We start from the raw sequence: 17,188 nt of genomic DNA on the forward strand, positions 1-17,188 counted from the left end.
TACCCTGAGCTGTGTTTAATGCACCCCTCCCAAAGGACAGCAGGCAGCTCCTGTGTTTCCCATTGGCCCTTTGCAGGTGGTCCTGCTGCAGGTATTTCTCTGGTATTTCCACAGCGACTCTGCTGTGCATGAGTTTGGTTCCATCCCAAGCTCTGTCTGCCCTGGAGGATGATCCTGAGTTTCAAGCCTGGCTTTGGCTGGTGGTCCCTGCTCAGCTGAGGGGGTTTTCTGTTCATTTGGGGTTTGTTGTATTCTTCAATCCCTGCTGTTTATAAAGTTTCAAGGAGCAGGATCTGAAGAGGCCCCTGGGTGCTCCATCCTCTGTGTGTGCAGGTCAGACCCTGAGGGACGCCCAGGGCTGGGGGCTCCTGCCCCCCTCGAGTTGGTGAAATGTCAGCACAGGGCACAGAGCTCATCGCTGGGAACCAGGGGCAGCAGGCTCTGTAAACAGCATTTTATAAAAGTGTTCCTTATGCAGCTGGTGAATTCTAGAGAGCCCTGTTCCTAATGCAGCCCAAACAGGACTGGATGCAAACATCTGGATGATGTGGAAACATCTGCCTCCTGACCAGAGCAGTCACTTCAGCTGCTTCTCTTCAAGGCACCCCTGCAGCTTCTTTTTCCGAGCAGCAGAAGCACCACCGTGTTGGCAGGTTGGCATCTGTCTGAAATGTAAAATATTTTAGCAATAAAGTAATTTCAGTGAACGTGGTGGTTGCTGCACGTCTCTGTATAAACTGGGGCACAGAGTAGGGTGTGCGTGGGCTGAGTGAGGATGATGAGGATGAGGATGAGGATGAGGAGGGCGGGGAGCGCTCCCGAGCCCGGGCCGCCGCTAGATGGGAGTGTGGGAGAGGCGCAGCGCTGGGAAGGCTCCGCTGCCATCGCCGCTCTAATTCGGGATATTTGCAGCCGTCCCGCCCCTCTCCTTCCCCTCTGCCTCCCGCGAGCCGCTCGTTTTCTCACCGGGCAAAAAATAAAAGTTCTTCTTTAATGGATTTTAGCGCAATAGCTGCAGTCCTGCCCCGGAGAGCCAGGTCAGACAGGAAGGTCCTGAAGCACTTGGTGGTTAATGTCTGACTGGTTAAAAACAACTTAACTGCAGAGTGCCCTAAAGAAAGGGGAAAAGAAAAACCTCCCACAAGTCCCAGGCTTCTGCTTCTGCCCAGAACCCAGCCGAACACAGAACATTTTGCTGAGAGCAAAGGGACACATTTAAAATGTCCCTGGGGCCACCCAGCTCCTCTGTGAGCTGTGCACAATTCCCCCAAAGCCAGTCCTGGCCATCCCTGCAATGCGCAGCTCTCACTCCAGCCTGGGTTTGTCATTCTTAGTGTTTTCTGAAGGTTATTTGAAGTGATGTTTTCCCTCCCTCCCGTGTTGGATGGAATGGTCCCGGTGTGGGTGGAATGGTCCCAGTGTGGGTGGAATGATCCTGGTGTGAGTGGAATGATCCCGGTGTGGGTGGAATGGTCCCAGTGAGGGTGGAATGGTCCCAGTGTGGATGGAATGATCCCAGTGTGGGTGGAATGATCCCAGTGTGGGTGGAATGGTCCCGGTGTGGATGGAATGATCCCAGTGTGGGTGGAATGATCCCAGTGTGGATGGAATGATCCCAGTGTGGGTGGAATGGTCCCAGTGTGGATGGAATGATCCCAGTGTGGATGGAATGATCCCAGTGTGGGTGGAATGGTCCCAGTGTGGATGGAATGATCCCAGTGTGGGTGGAATGATCCCAGTGTGGGTGGAATGATCCCGGTGTGGGTGGAATGGTCCCAGTGTGGGTGGAATGATCCCGGTGTGGGTGGAATGGTCCCGGTGTGGGTGGAATGATCCCGGTGTGGGTGGAATGATCCCGGTGTGAGTGGAATGGTCCCAGTGTGGGTGGAATGGTCCCAGTGTGGGTGGAATGATCCCGGTGTGGATGGAATGATCCCGGTGTGAGTGGAATGGTCCCAGTGTGGGTGGAATGGTCCCAGTGTGGGTGGAATGATCCCGGTGTGGATGGAATGATCCCGGTGTGAGTGGAATGGTCCCAGTGTGGGTGGAATGGTCCCAGTGTGGGTGGAATGGTCCCAGTGTGGGTGGAATGGTCCCAGTGTGGGTGGAATGGTCCCAGTGTGGATGGAATGATCCCAGTGTGGGTGGAATGGTCCCGGTGTGGGTGGAATGATCCCAGTGTGGGTGGAATGGTCCCGGTGTGGGTGGAATGATCCCAGTGTGGGTGGAATGGTCCCGGTGTGGGTGGAATGGTCCCGGTGTGGGTGGAATGATCCCGGTGTGAGTGGAATGATCCCGGTGTGGGTGGAATGATCCCAGTGTGGGTGGAATGGTCCCAGTGTGGATGGAATGGTCCCGGTGTGGGTGGAATGATCCCGGTGTGGGTGGAATGGTCCCAGTGTGGGTGGAATGGTCCCGGTGTGGATGGAATGATCCCGGTGTGAGTGGAATGATCCCAGTGTGGATGGAATGGTCCCGGTGTGAGTGGAATGGTCCCGGTGTGGGTGGAATGGTCCCGGTGTGGGTGGAATGGTCCCGGTGTGGGTGGAATGATCCCAGTGTGGGTGGAATGATCCCAGTGTGGGTGGAATGGTCCCGGTGTGGGTGGAATGGTCCCGGTGTGGGTGGAATGATCCCGGTGTGAGTGGAATGATCCCGGTGTGGGTGGAATGATCCCAGTGTGGGTGGAATGGTCCCAGTGTGGGTGGAATGATCCCAGTGTGGGTGGAATGGTCCCAGTGTGGATGGAATGGTCCCGGTGTGGGTGGAATGATCCCGGTGTGAGTGGAATGATCCCAGTGTGGATGGAATGGTCCCAGTGTGGGTGGAATGGTCCCAGTGTGGATGGAATGGTCCCAGTGTGGGTGGAATGGTCCCAGTGTGGGTGGAATGGTCCCAGTGTGGATGGAATGGTCCCGGTGTGAGTGGAATGGTCCCGGTGTGGGTGGAATGATCCCAGTGTGGGTGGAATGGTCCCAGTGTGGATGGAATGGTCCCGGTGTGGATGGAATGGTCCCGGTGTGGGTGGAATGATCCCAGTGTGGATGGAATGGTCCCGGTGTGAGTGGAATGGTCCCGGTGTGGGTGGAATGGTCCCAGTGTGGATGGAATGATCCCAGTGTGGATGGAATGGTCCCAGTGTGGGTGGAATGGTCCCGGTGTGGGTGGAATGGTCCCAGTGTGGATGGAATGATCCCAGTGTGGGTGGAATGATCCCAGTGTGGGTGGAATGATCCCGGTGTGAGTGGAATGATCCCAGTGTGGATGGAATGGTCCCAGTGTGGGTGGAATGGTCCCAGTGTGGATGGAATGGTCCCAGTGTGGGTGGAATGGTCCCGGTGTGGGTGGAATGGTCCCAGTGTGGATGGAATGATCCCAGTGTGGATGGAATGGTCCCAGTGTGGGTGGAATGGTCCCGGTGTGGGTGGAATGGTCCCAGTGTGGATGGAATGATCCCAGTGTGGGTGGAATGGTCCCGGTGTGGGTGGAATGGTCCCGGTGTGGGTGGAATGATCCCAGTGTGGGTGGAATGATCCCGGTGTGGGTGGAATGGTCCCAGTGAGGGTGGAATGGTCCCAGTGAGGGTGGAATGATCCCACAGGTCCTGCCCCTCTGGGAAGGTTTAATTGCAGGTTCTGGTGCTGACCCAGGGAGTGGCAGGGAGGTTTCCCAGGCTGCTCAAATGCAGGTTTGTTCTGCAGGCTCTGAGCTGCATTCCTGCCATTGCAGTGGCTGTGGACATCCTTCATCCTGCAGCCACCAGGGAAACTTGAAAACTCACATTAAATTCACCATTAACCTTTGCAAAATCACCCAAACAAATTAATGTGCTCTTTATTTTGCCAGGACCAGGCACTGAGCAATGAAATTGGGTTTTCCTGAGGCCCAAGTGCCACTTGGTGAATAGCCAGCATGTGCCAGCCCTGCTGGCTGGGGCTGAGCATCCTTCCCATGCCCCTGGCTGGGGCTGGGCTCTGGCACTGCTTTCCCTGCAGCAGCTGGTCACTGCTCTGCCTTTCAGCCACAGCTCTGTCTTTCCTCCTGGAAGGAAACTCCCCAAATTTGGAGACAAACGCTGTGCAGGAGGAGGGAGAGGAGCAGCACTGGGGGGCTCTGGGCTCAGTAGCCCCCCGCCAGGGTTCATTGCCAGTGCTGCAGCCTGCCAGCAGCCCTGGCACAGCTCTGCCCCTGGGGCTGAGCCCTCCTATCCCAGGGAATGGGGAAATTGTGTTTGTGCTGTCCTGGGACTGAAACAGCCTCTTGTCCTCCCTCTGCAGGAGGCTGCACACAAGGGTTTGTTCCTGCTGTGGTGGGACCCCATCACCCACGTTTTCCTGGTCCTCTGTCCCCATCTCCAGCAGGATGCTCTGCAGGGGCAGCAGCACCAGAGGAGGCTGAAATCATCTAACAGAGGGTTTGGAGCAGTGGGGAGCAGAGCTGGAACTGCAGCCCTGCTGGGCCTGGCCAGCCCTGGATGGAGTTTTGGGGACCCAGGGACAGCTCAGCCCAGCCCATGCTTGGCTCTGGATGGAGCCCTGGGGACCCAGGGACAGCTCAGCCCAGGCCACGCCCGGCCCTGCCCGAGGTCAAACATCCCTGGCATTTCCCTGATGCCCCAGCCCAGATGGGGCTGGCACGGAGGCGGCGCGGGGCACAAGGAGCCCTTGTGCAGCAGGGAGGGAAGGAGGGAGGGAGGATGCTCTGAGTGCCCAGCCCGGGCCAGCTGCTGCCAGAGCCACCAACAAAGCACAAATTCAGCGGGGAGCAGCTCCTGGGCTGGGCAGGGACATTGGAGCTGTTTGGGACACTGGAGCTTTTTCAGGCCCTGGATCGTGCCTGCCCGGCTCAGGGACACTGCTGGTGTCTCCCAGCTCTGACTTCCAGGAGTTTTCCAGCCAAGAAACCCAAAAAGGCCCTGGCTCTCCTCCAGAACCACCCAAGGAGAGCAGCAGCCCCAGCCCAGCCCTCTGCCCATGGAGGTGACCCCTAAGGTGCCTTTTCCCTGCAGGTGTTTTGCACAGAAATCCAGTTCCTTTTGGGGAGCTGAGTGAGAGGAGCAGTGCTGCAGCTCTGCTGCCCCCTCCCTTCAGGCTGCCCCAAATCCTGGGGTAAATTGGCCCCAGCTCCCCTGCACCCTGACTCTCCCTGCCCCTGGTTCCAGCTGTGACATTCTGAGGCTGCAGACATCCAGCATCCCACACCCAGCTCTCATTTAGCTTTGCAAATAAGGAGTGTCAAGCAGCTGTGTCAGTTTGGCTTAAATTCACAGGAGAAATCATTTGATTTGAAGCAGTTTATGTTATTAAATTTGACTGCACAGGAGCCCCTGCAGGATAATCCTGTATGATAAATGATGTTTGAAACGAGGGAGACCTGACACGGGCTCCAGCCCCAGATTAATCTGCAGGAGCAGGGGAAGCAAAGAGCAGGGCTGGATGTGGCAGAGCTGGATGTGGCAGGGATGGATGGGGCAGGGATGGATGTGGCAGGGATGGATGTGGCAGGGATGGATGGGGCAGGGATGGATGGGGCAGGGATGGATGCAGGGATGGATGCAGGGATGGATGTGGCAGGGATGGATGGGGCAGGGATGGATGCAGGGATGGATGCAGGGATGGATGGGGCAGGGATGGATGGGGCAGGGATGGATGGGGCAGGGATGGATGGGGCAGGGATGGATGGGGCAGGGATGGATGGGGCAGGGATGGATGGGGCAGGGATGGATGGGGCAGGGATGGATGGGGCAGGGATGGATGCAGGGATGGATGCAGGGATGGATGTGGCAGGGATGGATGGGGCAGGGATGGATGGGGCAGGGATGGATGGGGCAGGGATGGATGGGGCAGGGATGGATGCAGGGATGGATGCAGGAATGGATGGGGCAGGGATGGATGGGGCAGGGATGGATGTGGCAGGGATGGATGCAGGGATGGATGGGGCAGGGATGGATGCAGGGATGGATGCAGGGATGGATGGGGCAGGGATGGATGGGGCAGGGATGGATGGGGCAGGAATGGATGGGGCAGGGATGGATGCAGGGATGGGTGCAGGGATGGATGCAGGGATGGATGTGGCAGGGATGGATGTGGCAGGGATGGATGGGGCAGGGATGGATGTGGCAGGGATGGATGGGGCAGGGATGGATGCAGGGATGGATGGGGCAGGGATGGATGCAGGGATGGATGCAGGGATGGATGGGGCAGGGATGGATGTGGCAGGGATGGATGGGGCAGGGATGGATGCAGGGATGGATGTGGCAGAGTTGGATGCAGGGATGGATGCAGGGATGGATGTGGCAGGGATGGATGGGGCAGGGATGGATGCAGGGATGGATGCAGGGATGGATGGGGCAGGGATGGATGTGGCAGGGATGGATGGGGCAGGGATGGATGCAGGGATGGATGTGGCACAATTGGATGTGGCAGGGGCAGCTGGCACAGCTGGGACAGCTCCCTGCCAGCCTGGGCAGGAACAGCACCTGGGTTCCCTCGCCCTGATCAGCAGCCAACAGGCAGCTTTGGGCCCTTTCCTTCTGGAACAATCAGCGTTCAGGGCTCCACTGAGAAGGATTTGGTGTGAGATAAGCCTCCCAGAGTGGGGCTGAGGTAATCATGGAATGAGTGTGAGGTGGTGAATGAGGCACGGTGAGTCACAGCAAAAGCTGCTCTGGGGCAGCAGGAGGAGTCTCCTGGGTGTGTCCCCTGCTGCCTGGTGGGACTGAGGCCCTGGGGCTGCCAGGGGAAGAATTTGGGGGTAAAGGCAGGGATGGAGCCCTCTGGGGCTGTGCCAGGGCTGGAGTCCCCAGGTCCTACTGCTGCTGAGGGTGCTGGGCTCAGGCTGGGCTCCTCCTGCTCTGGAGCTCCTCAGGTTGGGATTATGCCCCACCTGTGCCAGGGCTGGAGCTGCCAGGGCAGAGCAGGGAGGGAGGGACAACAGCCAGCATGGTTTTGGTTTCTTTATTGTAGCTGATCAAGAGGCTAACAGGCCATCATGGGGCCCTCCAAGGCAGACTCATTTCAGGCGCAACCTGGATCCACATCACCAATCATCCAAAAGATGAGGGCCACGGCTTGGAGATGGGATGATGGGAGAGTAGCAGGTTGGGAGTTCTTGGGACAGATTTAAAAATGAGCAGAGGGAAAAGCATTATTCTCCAAGGGCCTCTTAGGACAGCTAAAGGGAGAGGCTCTACTTTTGATGGCAGCTTTCAGGCGGGCAGTGCAGAACAGCTCCGGTGTGTGCCGTGTTGTCCGGTGTGCCGTGTTCCCTAGTGTGTCTTTGGGGTCCCTTTTGCCTTCTTCCCTCGAGGCCCTCACCACAAGCATGATGCGTCGTGTTTCATGTCCCCCTGTTTGTCACTTTCCAAAGGTGCCGTAAAGCACCACTGTCGTAAAAGGTGCCGTAAAGCACGACTGTCGTAAAAGACGTCGTAAAGCGCGACTGTCGTAAAGACGTCGTAAAGCACGACTGTCGTAAAAGGTGCCGTAAAGCACGACTGTCGTAAAGACGTCGTAAAGCACGACTGTCGTAAAAGGTGCCGTAAAGCACGACTGTCGTAAAGACGTCGTAAAGCGCGACTGTCGTAAAAGGTGCCGTAAAGCACGACTGTCGTAAAAGGTGCCGTAAAGCATGACTGTCGTAAAGACGTCGTAAAGCGCGACTGTCGTAAAAGGTGCCGTAAAGCACGACTGTCGTAAAGACGTCGTAAAGCGCGACTGTCGTAAAAGGTGCCGTAAAGCGCGACTGTCGTAAAGACGTCGTAAAGCGCGACTGTCGTAAAAGGTGCCGTAAAGCGCGACTGTCGTAAAGACGTCGTAAAGCGCGACTGTCGTAAAAGACGTCGTAAAGCGCGACTGTCGTAAAAGACGTCGTAAAGCGCGACTGTCGTAAAAGGTGCCGTAAAGCGCGACTGTCGTAAAGACGTCGTAAAGCGCGACTGTCGTAAAAGGTGCCGTAAAGCGCGACTGTCGTAAAAGACGTCGTAAAGCGCGACTGTCGTAAAAGGTGCCGTAAAGCGCGACTGTCGTAAAGACGTCGTAAAGCGCGACTGTCGTAAAAGACGTCGTAAAGCACGACTGTCGTAAAAGACGTCGTAAAGCGCGACTGTCGTAAAAGGTGCCGTAAAGCACGACTGTCGTAAAGACGTCGTAAAGCACGACTGTCGTAAAGACGTCGTAAAGCGCGACTGTCGTAAAAGGTGCCGTAAAGCACGACTGTCGTAAAGACGTCGTAAAGCACGACTGTCATAAAAGACGTCGTAAAGCACGACTGTCGTAAAAGGTGCCGTAAAGCACGACTGTCGTAAAAGGTGCCGTAAAGCACGATTGTCGTAAAGACGTCGTAAAGCACGACTGTCGTAAAAGGTGCCGTAAAGCACGACTGTCGTAAAATGTTCTAGGTATGTTCTAGATACAGTTCTAGGTACGTTCCAGATATGTTCTGTATGTTCTAGATACAGTTCTAGATACAGTTCTAGATACGTTCCAGGTGTGTTCTAGATACAGTTCTAGGTATGTTCTAGATACAGTTCTAGGTATGTTCCATATATGTTCTAGATATGTGTTAAGTATTTTTCTGGATACAGTTCTAGGTATGTTTCTATGTTATATAGAATTATGTATAATATATATTCATAATATATAATACATAAAATATATAATTCTATATAATATATATAATACTATATATAAAGTATATATTCCATTTACAAATATTAATTGGGTTCACTCCAAGGCTGAATTGAATTTTGCTGCTCAGTCATGCAACAAGCCGCTCCCTCATCTGAATGGATGTGCTTGCCGTAAAGCGTGACTGTCGTAAAACCTGCTGTAAAGCACGACTGTTTTAGAAGGTGCCCAAGACCATCCCATGGATTTATTTGCCCCTGGCTGCTGTGGGTTTAGGCTCCTGACAGTCTCAGGGCTGTACTGTTGCCATCTCGTGTCCCTTCTGCTGGATTTCCCTCTTTAATTTTTCACCAGTTTGTTTGGTTCTGCTCCCAGCAGAGGCAGCTCCACGGGAAGGAGAAGAAATTGAGTGTTTATTTTTAGAGAGTGCCAGAAGAGTTCAACCCAAGGCAAATTCAATTACTTCAGGTTGCGCACAGCCCTCGGAGAGGCTGCAGAGGATTCATTTCCAAAGGGGAAATGCCCAAATCCAGCACGATGAGGTGTGAGGGTGAGAGCACAGGGAGCTGTTTGAGCAGCCCTGCCCAGCCTCAAGAGGAGGAAAGGCCCGATCCAGACAATTGAAACCAGCAATAGAACGGCACCAGGAGATCCATGGATGGATTTTTCCTCGACACGCTCGCCCCCAACAAGTGCCACATGTCCTGGGTATAAATAGCAGCTGCCCAGGCTGGCTTAATCATCCCACTGTTGCTCTATAATATTAATTAAACATTCCTCTGGGATTGTTTGCATCCTAATTAAGCAGGGGGACTTACAAAAGAACAGCAAAGAAACCAAACAAGTGCGTGCTGGGGGTGCAATTTCACTGAACCATGTGCAACTGTGGTTAAAAAAAACATGAAAATGGCAGGGCTGGGGGTGAAAGCATTTTTAGAGCCACCAGTGCTGGGGACTGTTTGATCAACGGTGCTGGGGACCAGGAGCAGCTCTGGGATCTTGGGGAGGGAAGCCCGGAGTGCAGGTGACAATATTGTACTGAGGGGGACAATATTGTATCAATCACAGGTGACAATATTGTATATCATGGATGACAATATTGTACTGTGGGTGACAATATTGCACTGTGGGTGACAATATTGTACTGTAGGTGACAATATTGTACTGTGGGGGACAATATTGTACTGTGGGGGACAATATTGTATTATATCACAGGTGACAAAATTGTATCATATCACAGGTGGCAATATCATATTGCAGGTGACAATATCGTATTGTGGATCACAATATCTTATCATGGGTGAAAATAATGTATCAATCACAGGTGACAATAGGGTATTGTAGGTGACAATATCATACCGCAGGTGACAATATTGTACTGTGGGGTACAATATCATATTTGTGGGTGACTGTACTGTATACTGTACTGCAGGTGACAATATCGTACTGTGAGTGACAATATTGTATTTCAGGTGACAATAGCGTACCGCGGGTGACAATATCGTATCACAGGTGACACTATCATATCATGGATCACCCCAGCTCCCCGAGGAGCCGTTCCCAAGGGACAGGTCCCCAGATCCTTCTGGCCTGGGAGCCTGGGCTCATCTCCCCTCCCTCCCTCCTCTGGCACAGACTCCAGCACATTGTTCCCTGCTCAGACTCATGCACCCTGCAGGGATGCGCTGTGAATTACTTCCCAAATTACGTGAGTAATTAAAATCAATGAGAGGGTATCCTGTTAAATAACGTAATTAGATGAGCACAGCAGCGAGACGAGTGCAATGGTGGTTTTGTTCTCCTGCCTGGAGACAGCTTTTAACTCTTTCCCTCTTGGCTCTCCCCTGGGTCATGCCAGGAAAACGCCTCCCCTGCTTCCCTCAGAGCTCCTTCCATCCCGGGGCTGTCCTTCCCCACAGTCCCCATCCCCGGTTATGTGGGGGACGCTGGCAATGCCCCAAAGCTGAGGGCTACAAACACCTGACCCTCTGTGAGCACAGAACTGCCCTTGGATCCCTGTTAATCCAGAGCTGGGAGAGGACATAGGGCCCTCCTGCCCTGAGCTGGGCATGGAGCCCCACAGATGGAAATGGGATTGTCTGAGGTGCAGAGGAACTGTCTGAGCCATCCCTGCAGGTCCAGGCAGTTCCCATTGCCCACTCCAGGTCCCCATGGACAAACAGCACCTTTCCTATGGCACAGAGGCTTCGGGGCTGCCCTAATTCCAGCAAAACAGAATGGCTGAGGAACCCAAGTGCTGAGAGCTGTTCTGGTTCCACCTCTGCTTCCTGTAGGGCAGGAGGAGCTCCAGCCCATTGAGACACTCGGGGAGAGCTCTCTCCTCCAGCCTGGAGTGCTGAGAGCTCCTGGGGGCTCTGGGAAGGGTGGAGGCATCTGCCCAGATGGCTCTCACTGCAGGAATGGGATCTAAATAATTAATTTATAGTACAGTGTTCAGGCCCTCGCTGTGTCCCAGAGGAAAGGCTGCAAGTCCTTCACCTGGGGGTTGTTTTCTCCTGCTGTGATGCACACAGAGATGAGGGGCTCTGTGTCCTGTGAGCCTTCAGCTCCTCTGTGATTCCCAGGGCTGTCACATGGAATTGTCCCACGAAATCACACCATGGCAAAGGAGCTGAACCCTGCTGGGGACAATCCCCGGCGTGGGGACACCAGGACCCCTCCCCTGGAGGGGCTGCAGGGTGAGAGGCTGCTCTGGGGGGATTTCAGCACTCAGAGCCTGGTGGAGCTGGCTGGTGCAGGGTGCAGGAGGAAGGGGCAGGTTTGGCTGTCTGAGGTGCCTTATCCCCTCCCTCTCTGGGTGATTTACAGTTGCCATAAAACCCCTGCTGAAGGAAGACATTTGCTCCACTTTCCTGGCAGTGCAGCTTATCTCCAGAGAATTTCCCAACACTCTGGAGCTGCAAACAGAATGTTTCTCCCATTCCTCTTAGGAATAAATAGGAATATCTCTGTTATTCGCCTCTCTAAGCCATATATTCCATGCAAAGCTCTGACCATGCTGCCAACAGCATCACATCAGCCCCACCTTTGGAAAGCAGGTGAGCAGCACACAGAGAGTCCCCTCTCGGATGATGCCAAATGCAGAGGAGCCAGCCTCTCCTCTTTCAGGCAGAGCTCCATTCAGGGCACAGGAAACCCAGCACAAAGCCGGCCCTGAATGGTTTCCACACCATTAGCATGAGCACATGCAGATCAGGCAGCTGCAGCACCAACGCCTGGCTGCCTGCCCTGGGTGTGAGCCCCACAATTGTCTGGAGCAGAGGGAGCCTGGAGGAGGGGAAAGCTCTGAGCAGGTACCTGGGGAGAGCTGCAGCATGTTGTGGGTTGGAAAGCACCCTAAACATGCCCTAATTCCAGTCCCTGGGCAGGGACACTGCCACTGCCCCAGTTCCTGGCCTTGGGCACTGCCAGGGACCCACAGCTGTTCTGGGCACCTGTGCCAGGGCCTCGCTCCCTCACAGGGAGGAATTGCATCCCAATATCCCGTCTAACGCTGCTCTGCTCCAGTTTAAGGCCCCTGCCATCCCAATATCCCGTCTAACGCTGCTCTGTTCCAGTTTAAGGCCCCTGCCCCTGTCCTGCCCCTGCACAAATAGCAAACAGCAAACACAAACACTCCCGAGGGCACCCAGCCGTTCTTCCCTCTGCCCCTGCCCTGCAGCAGCCCAAGCAGCCCCATCTCATTGTCAGAGGAATAAGCTGTGAAATGGGTTTGGAAATCAAGGCTCTTTAATTACAGGCACATTTGGGAGCCTTCTGGAGGCCATCTGGCCGGAGAGCAGGCTGTGGGCTCCAGCAAGGGAAAGCCCAGGGAGCAGCAGCAGCTCCTGCAAAAGCACTCCATTAACACTAAGAGCTAAATCCTCTCTTGCCATCAGGCCATATGGGCCTGAGCAGCACTCATCCATCCATCCATCCCAGGGCTGTGCAGCTGCAGGGCTGGGTGCCTGGGAGCCCTGGGTGTGCTGCTCACCCAGCCCTGGGCTGAGGCTGACCAGAGATTTCCATAAATCCCAAGGCTGACCAGAGATTTCCAGAGATCCCAGTGCCCAGGCTGCCCTGGCTGTGCTGCTCACCCAGCCCTTGGCTCAGCCTGACCAGGGATTTCCATAAATCCCAATGCTGACCAGAGATTTCCATAGACCCCAACGCTGCCCCTGCCATCGCTGCCCTCCCAGGCAGGCCCATGGGGAGCCTCCTCCTCCTCCTCCCATTGCTGCCCCGTGTCTGGGATTAGCCACTCACTCCTATCAGCCATGCAGAACGCAGCCAGGGCCTCCTCACACGCTGCCATTGTGCTAATTAGCTGGGTTTCATACTCAATAATGGAGAACAATTTCGTGGCAGTTTCATGAAGGGAAAAAAGAGGAGCAAAAGCCATTATAATTTCAGGAAAAGTCCCTGGAGAAGTGAAATGGTAATTCACAAATCCAACTCTGATCTATTAGCAGATCCTGCTCTGGAGAGTAAATTAGGGAGGATGTCTGGCTTGGGTGATATTCTTCATTATTTGAATGTCTATAAGGAATATTTATTAAATATTTTTTTCTCTTAAGAACTTTGAGATGCAGCTGCATCTTCTTGCTATTTCCAAGCGTTTGAAGCCTAGCCCACACTGGATTTGTCACTGCAAACACCCTGGAAAATCCTATTTTAATGCAAAGCCGCTCCTCTCCCTGGAAAACTCCTTCTCTTTGGTGACCCTCTGGAAAGGATAGGGGAGGTAACAAACAGGATGAACTGCTGATAAAAGAGGAGGAAAACAAAATGCTTTCCAAACAGCCTCTCAGCATTCAGAGAAAGGAGAAAGGGGGAAGCAGCAGCCCTGGAGCCCACGAGGAGGAAGGACAAAGCCTGCTCGGGTTCCTGCAGCAGTGCTGAGCTCGGGGGCTGCCCTGCTCCTCTCCTTGTATGGGCACAAGCACGGCCTGCCTTGTGCCTATATTTAATTTGCAAAGCAGAACAAGAATTCTGCCTGTGCTGTGCCCGCCTCAGCCTCGGGAAGCTCAGCAGGAGCAGAGCTGGGTATTTAAAATAAAGAAACAAAGGAACAAAATGTAAACAATGGTTATCTGCTGCTGCCGAGTGCAACAGGTGCATCTGTGATTGGCCCATGTTGGATGTTTGTAATTAATGGCCAATCACAGCCACTCGGATACAGAGTCCGAGCCACAAATCTTTGTTATCATTCCTTCTATTCTTAGCTAGTCTTCTGATGAAACCTTTTCCTCTATTCTTTTCATATAGTTTTAATGTAATATATATCACAAAATAATAAATCAGCCTTGTGAACCATGGAGTCAAATCCTCGTCTCTTCCCTCATCCAAGAAACCCTGTGAGCACGGTCACACTCCCCATGGCTGGGCCAGCATCCCTGTCCCTGTGCCCCTCTCCAGCCAGCTCTGGGGCTCTTCCCTTGGCAGCAGCCTCTCCCCAAACCCCAAAGCCCTGCCCGTGTCCCTGCTGGGGGGCAGGAGGGATGGGGAGGGATGGGGAGGCTGCAGGAGCCCTGCAGGCTCAGGCGGAGCAGGGGCTCACTCTGCAGCAGTGCTGGCACCCTGGCAGGGAGCTGTGCCATGATTTACAGCCTCTCCTGCAATGGAAGCTCCCCACACTGCCCAGCCCCAGGTGGGAACAGCCAGGGAACCCCCACAGTGAGAGAACAGAGCCAGGGTGTCCCAGAGCAGAGTGAGACAATCCCACTTTATTGGAACTCTCAGAGAGCCGGACGCTGAAGAACTTGGTTCTGTCACAGCAGGGTTTGTACAACAGCAACAGGAACACAACAGGAGCTGGGGCACTGAACTTTGCATCTGGAGAAAATCCAACCATGAACTTCAGCAGTGCTGTACCTGCAACAATCCACAGGGGCAAGGGAAGGGGCAAACCACCGAGACCCCCGGTCACAAACGCCCAGTAAGGAGCCTTGTGCCCCCTGGCTGGACTGGCAGGGGAGGGAGAGATGCTGGCAGGGCACCAGGGACACAGTTTAAGGGGAAACTCCCCCAAAGCTGGGGGTCTGGCCCCCACTCAGCAATTGTTCAAGTCTTATAAATTCAAACATATTTCTTTCCATTTAAATAACAAGTGCTTCAGGTACAAGGCTTGGGATGCCTGGTTTGTAACCCAGTTTCAAGTGCACACAAGCAGGAATAGATTTTTTTAAACAAAACTATATATATATATATATTTGCACACGCATACACACACATGCACACTGTGGATTTTGTGCTGCACCATTGAGCTGGAGATGATGGAATGGGCCTGGCACCAGGAGCTGCTCACCTGTGGCACCACTCACCCTAAAGCTGCTAAAGATCTGCATTATTTTTGCCAATATTGGTCCCCAAAGGTCTCCCCAGGTGGAGCTGCTGCTCAGGCAGTCCCTGGAGCTGGAGTTGTGCAGAAAATTCCGTGTGCAGCATTTCTGCAAGATCCTCTCTTGTCAGAGTCCCTGGGCAGGTGGGCGGCCTCCAGCTGGCGGTGGGTGTGGAGATGCTGGGCAGAGCAGAGCTGTGAGAGGCTGGGCAGAGCAGGCTCACACCCACACGGCCGTGTTGATGTCAAACCCTGCCTGGCTGTAGTCTCTGGGCTCGGGCACTTTCCTGGTGCCCACCTTGGGGAGCTCGCCACGGCCCTCTGCCCTTGGGCACCTCTCTGCCTTGCTGTGGTGGCTCTGCAGGTTCCCGTGCAGGGGCAGGTAAAACGTGCCCTTGAGTTTGCTGATCTTTTTGGACCTCTTGGAGATGTGGGGCTGTTTGTCCTCGGGAGGGAGCCAGCAAGGCTTCTCCTTGAGCAGCCTGTCGCGGTCCGGCCGCACGCTGCGCAGGAACTTCTTGAAGATGTTGGTGGTGAGGGAGAACTTCCTGCAGAGCTCCTGGGACCTGCTCAGGGACAGGGAGGCCTCGCCCTTGTCGCCCTTCTTGTCCAGCTCGGGCAGGTCCAGCCAGTTGCCCACCAGGTCTGCGAAGATGTTGTCGCCCAGCACCAGCGGCTGCCGGTTCCTGCTCTGCGACATCAGGGACGAGGTCCAGTCGTGGCCATCGTCGCAGCCCGGGCACTCCTGGCACGGTGCCCACGCCCCAGCCGTGCCCTGGCCTGGCTCCGGTGCCCGGGGCACTGGGGAGGGTCCTTTCGGGGGGCGCACGCCGTCCCTGCAGAGGCTCTGCGAGGAGCAGGGGCTGTCCCGGGGCCGGTGGCTCTCTGGGGACGCGGCAGGCTGGCACAGGCTGGCTGGCTGTGGCACAGGACACGCCAGGGACGGGGGGCAGCATCCCTGGGTGTCCCCCAGCCCCGTCCCCGTGCCGCTCCTGCAGCAGTGGCGCTGCTCCGAGAGCTCCAGGTGCTCCAGGGCCGTCTGCACCTGCAGCAGCTTCAGCTCCTGCAGGGCGCCCATCATGCAGTTCATCTGCTCGTGCAGCCCGTCACCCACCTCCTTCATGGACAGCTGTGGGGGGAGAGCACAGCGGTCAGGGTCTCCAGGGTCAGGGTCTCCAGGGTCAGGGTCTCCAGGGTCAGGGTCCCCACGGTTCAGGGTCCCCAGCAGTGTCCCCATGGGTCAGGGTCCCCAGCAGTGTCCCCACGGTTCAGGGTCCCCAGCAGTGTCCCCATGGGTCAGGGTCCCCAGCAGTGTCCCCACGGTTCAGGGTCCCCAGCAGTGTCCCCAGGGCAGCAGAGCAGGGCTCAGCAGCTCTCCGGGCCATGCCCTTCCTCCTGGCCACCTCTGCCATCCATCCCACCTGCACTCCACCCACTTCAGCCAACAGCACTCTGATTCTCCTTAGATTTCTCTAGGAGCGTCCCTCTAGGATTAAGAGGAGCTGACAGAAGTGGATTGTTTGACCTGACAACAAAAATAAAGAGTTTGGCTTCCCATTAATTGCTTGGCAGAAGCCCAAGGTGTAGAACTATGAATGGGTTTGGCTGCTGCCAGTTTTAGAATGTTCTCGTGCTTTTGAGTCCATTGTGCCCTGCTGCTGAAATCAGGAGCCAGAACAGAGCCCTGCTTCCTCACCTGAAGTGCTCAAGTAGATTAAAAATAAACCCCAGGAAGAATTAAATTGTTACTCCATAACCCATCTCCAGCCCTCAATGCCCTCAGCACAGGCCCCTCTCGCTAGAGGACAATCAAAGACATTTCAATGCACTGGAAATTTTGCACAGAACAACCAACAAACTCCAGGATTACTTACATTCAAGCAGGAATTCTCTGATTCCCAGGCTAGGACCTTTAGAAGCAGTTCTGCTTCACCCCTGAACCTCGCTACAAAGATTGAACTTTCTTCACCAGGCTTAAAATAAGCAAGTTATTCTCCAGAGCTTCCCAGCTCCCCCTTTATTCGCTCTGCTGCTTTCTCTCTCTCCTGCAGGATCTGGATCATATTCCCAAAGCAGCACCAGGAAACACACGGGCTCCACTTCCCAACAGCTGCCGTGAGTCATTTTTAGCAGGAGGGGAGTGGGGCTGGCAGGGCTGCAGCGAGGCCGTGTCACTGCACTCTGCTGAGGGGTTTGCAGAGATTACCCCGTCCAGGCAGCT

General features: G+C 54.9%; 1 protein-coding gene across 1 annotated transcript; it reads right to left on the reverse strand.

Moving 5' to 3' along the window:
• Window positions 1–14,380: 14,380 nt before the first annotated feature.
• Window positions 14,381–16,204, reverse strand: INKA2 (inka box actin regulator 2). The gene has a single exon (XM_058040038.1). The coding sequence runs from the start codon at window positions 16,202–16,204 to the stop codon at window positions 15,188–15,190; it is 1,017 nt and encodes a 338-aa protein (XP_057896021.1). The 3' UTR covers window positions 14,381–15,187.
• Window positions 16,205–17,188: the final 984 nt, after the last annotated feature.

This window comes from Melospiza georgiana, chromosome 23 (assembly GCF_028018845.1).
Source record: "Melospiza georgiana isolate bMelGeo1 chromosome 23, bMelGeo1.pri, whole genome shotgun sequence".
NCBI classification, from domain to species: Eukaryota; Metazoa; Chordata; class Aves; order Passeriformes; family Passerellidae; genus Melospiza; species Melospiza georgiana.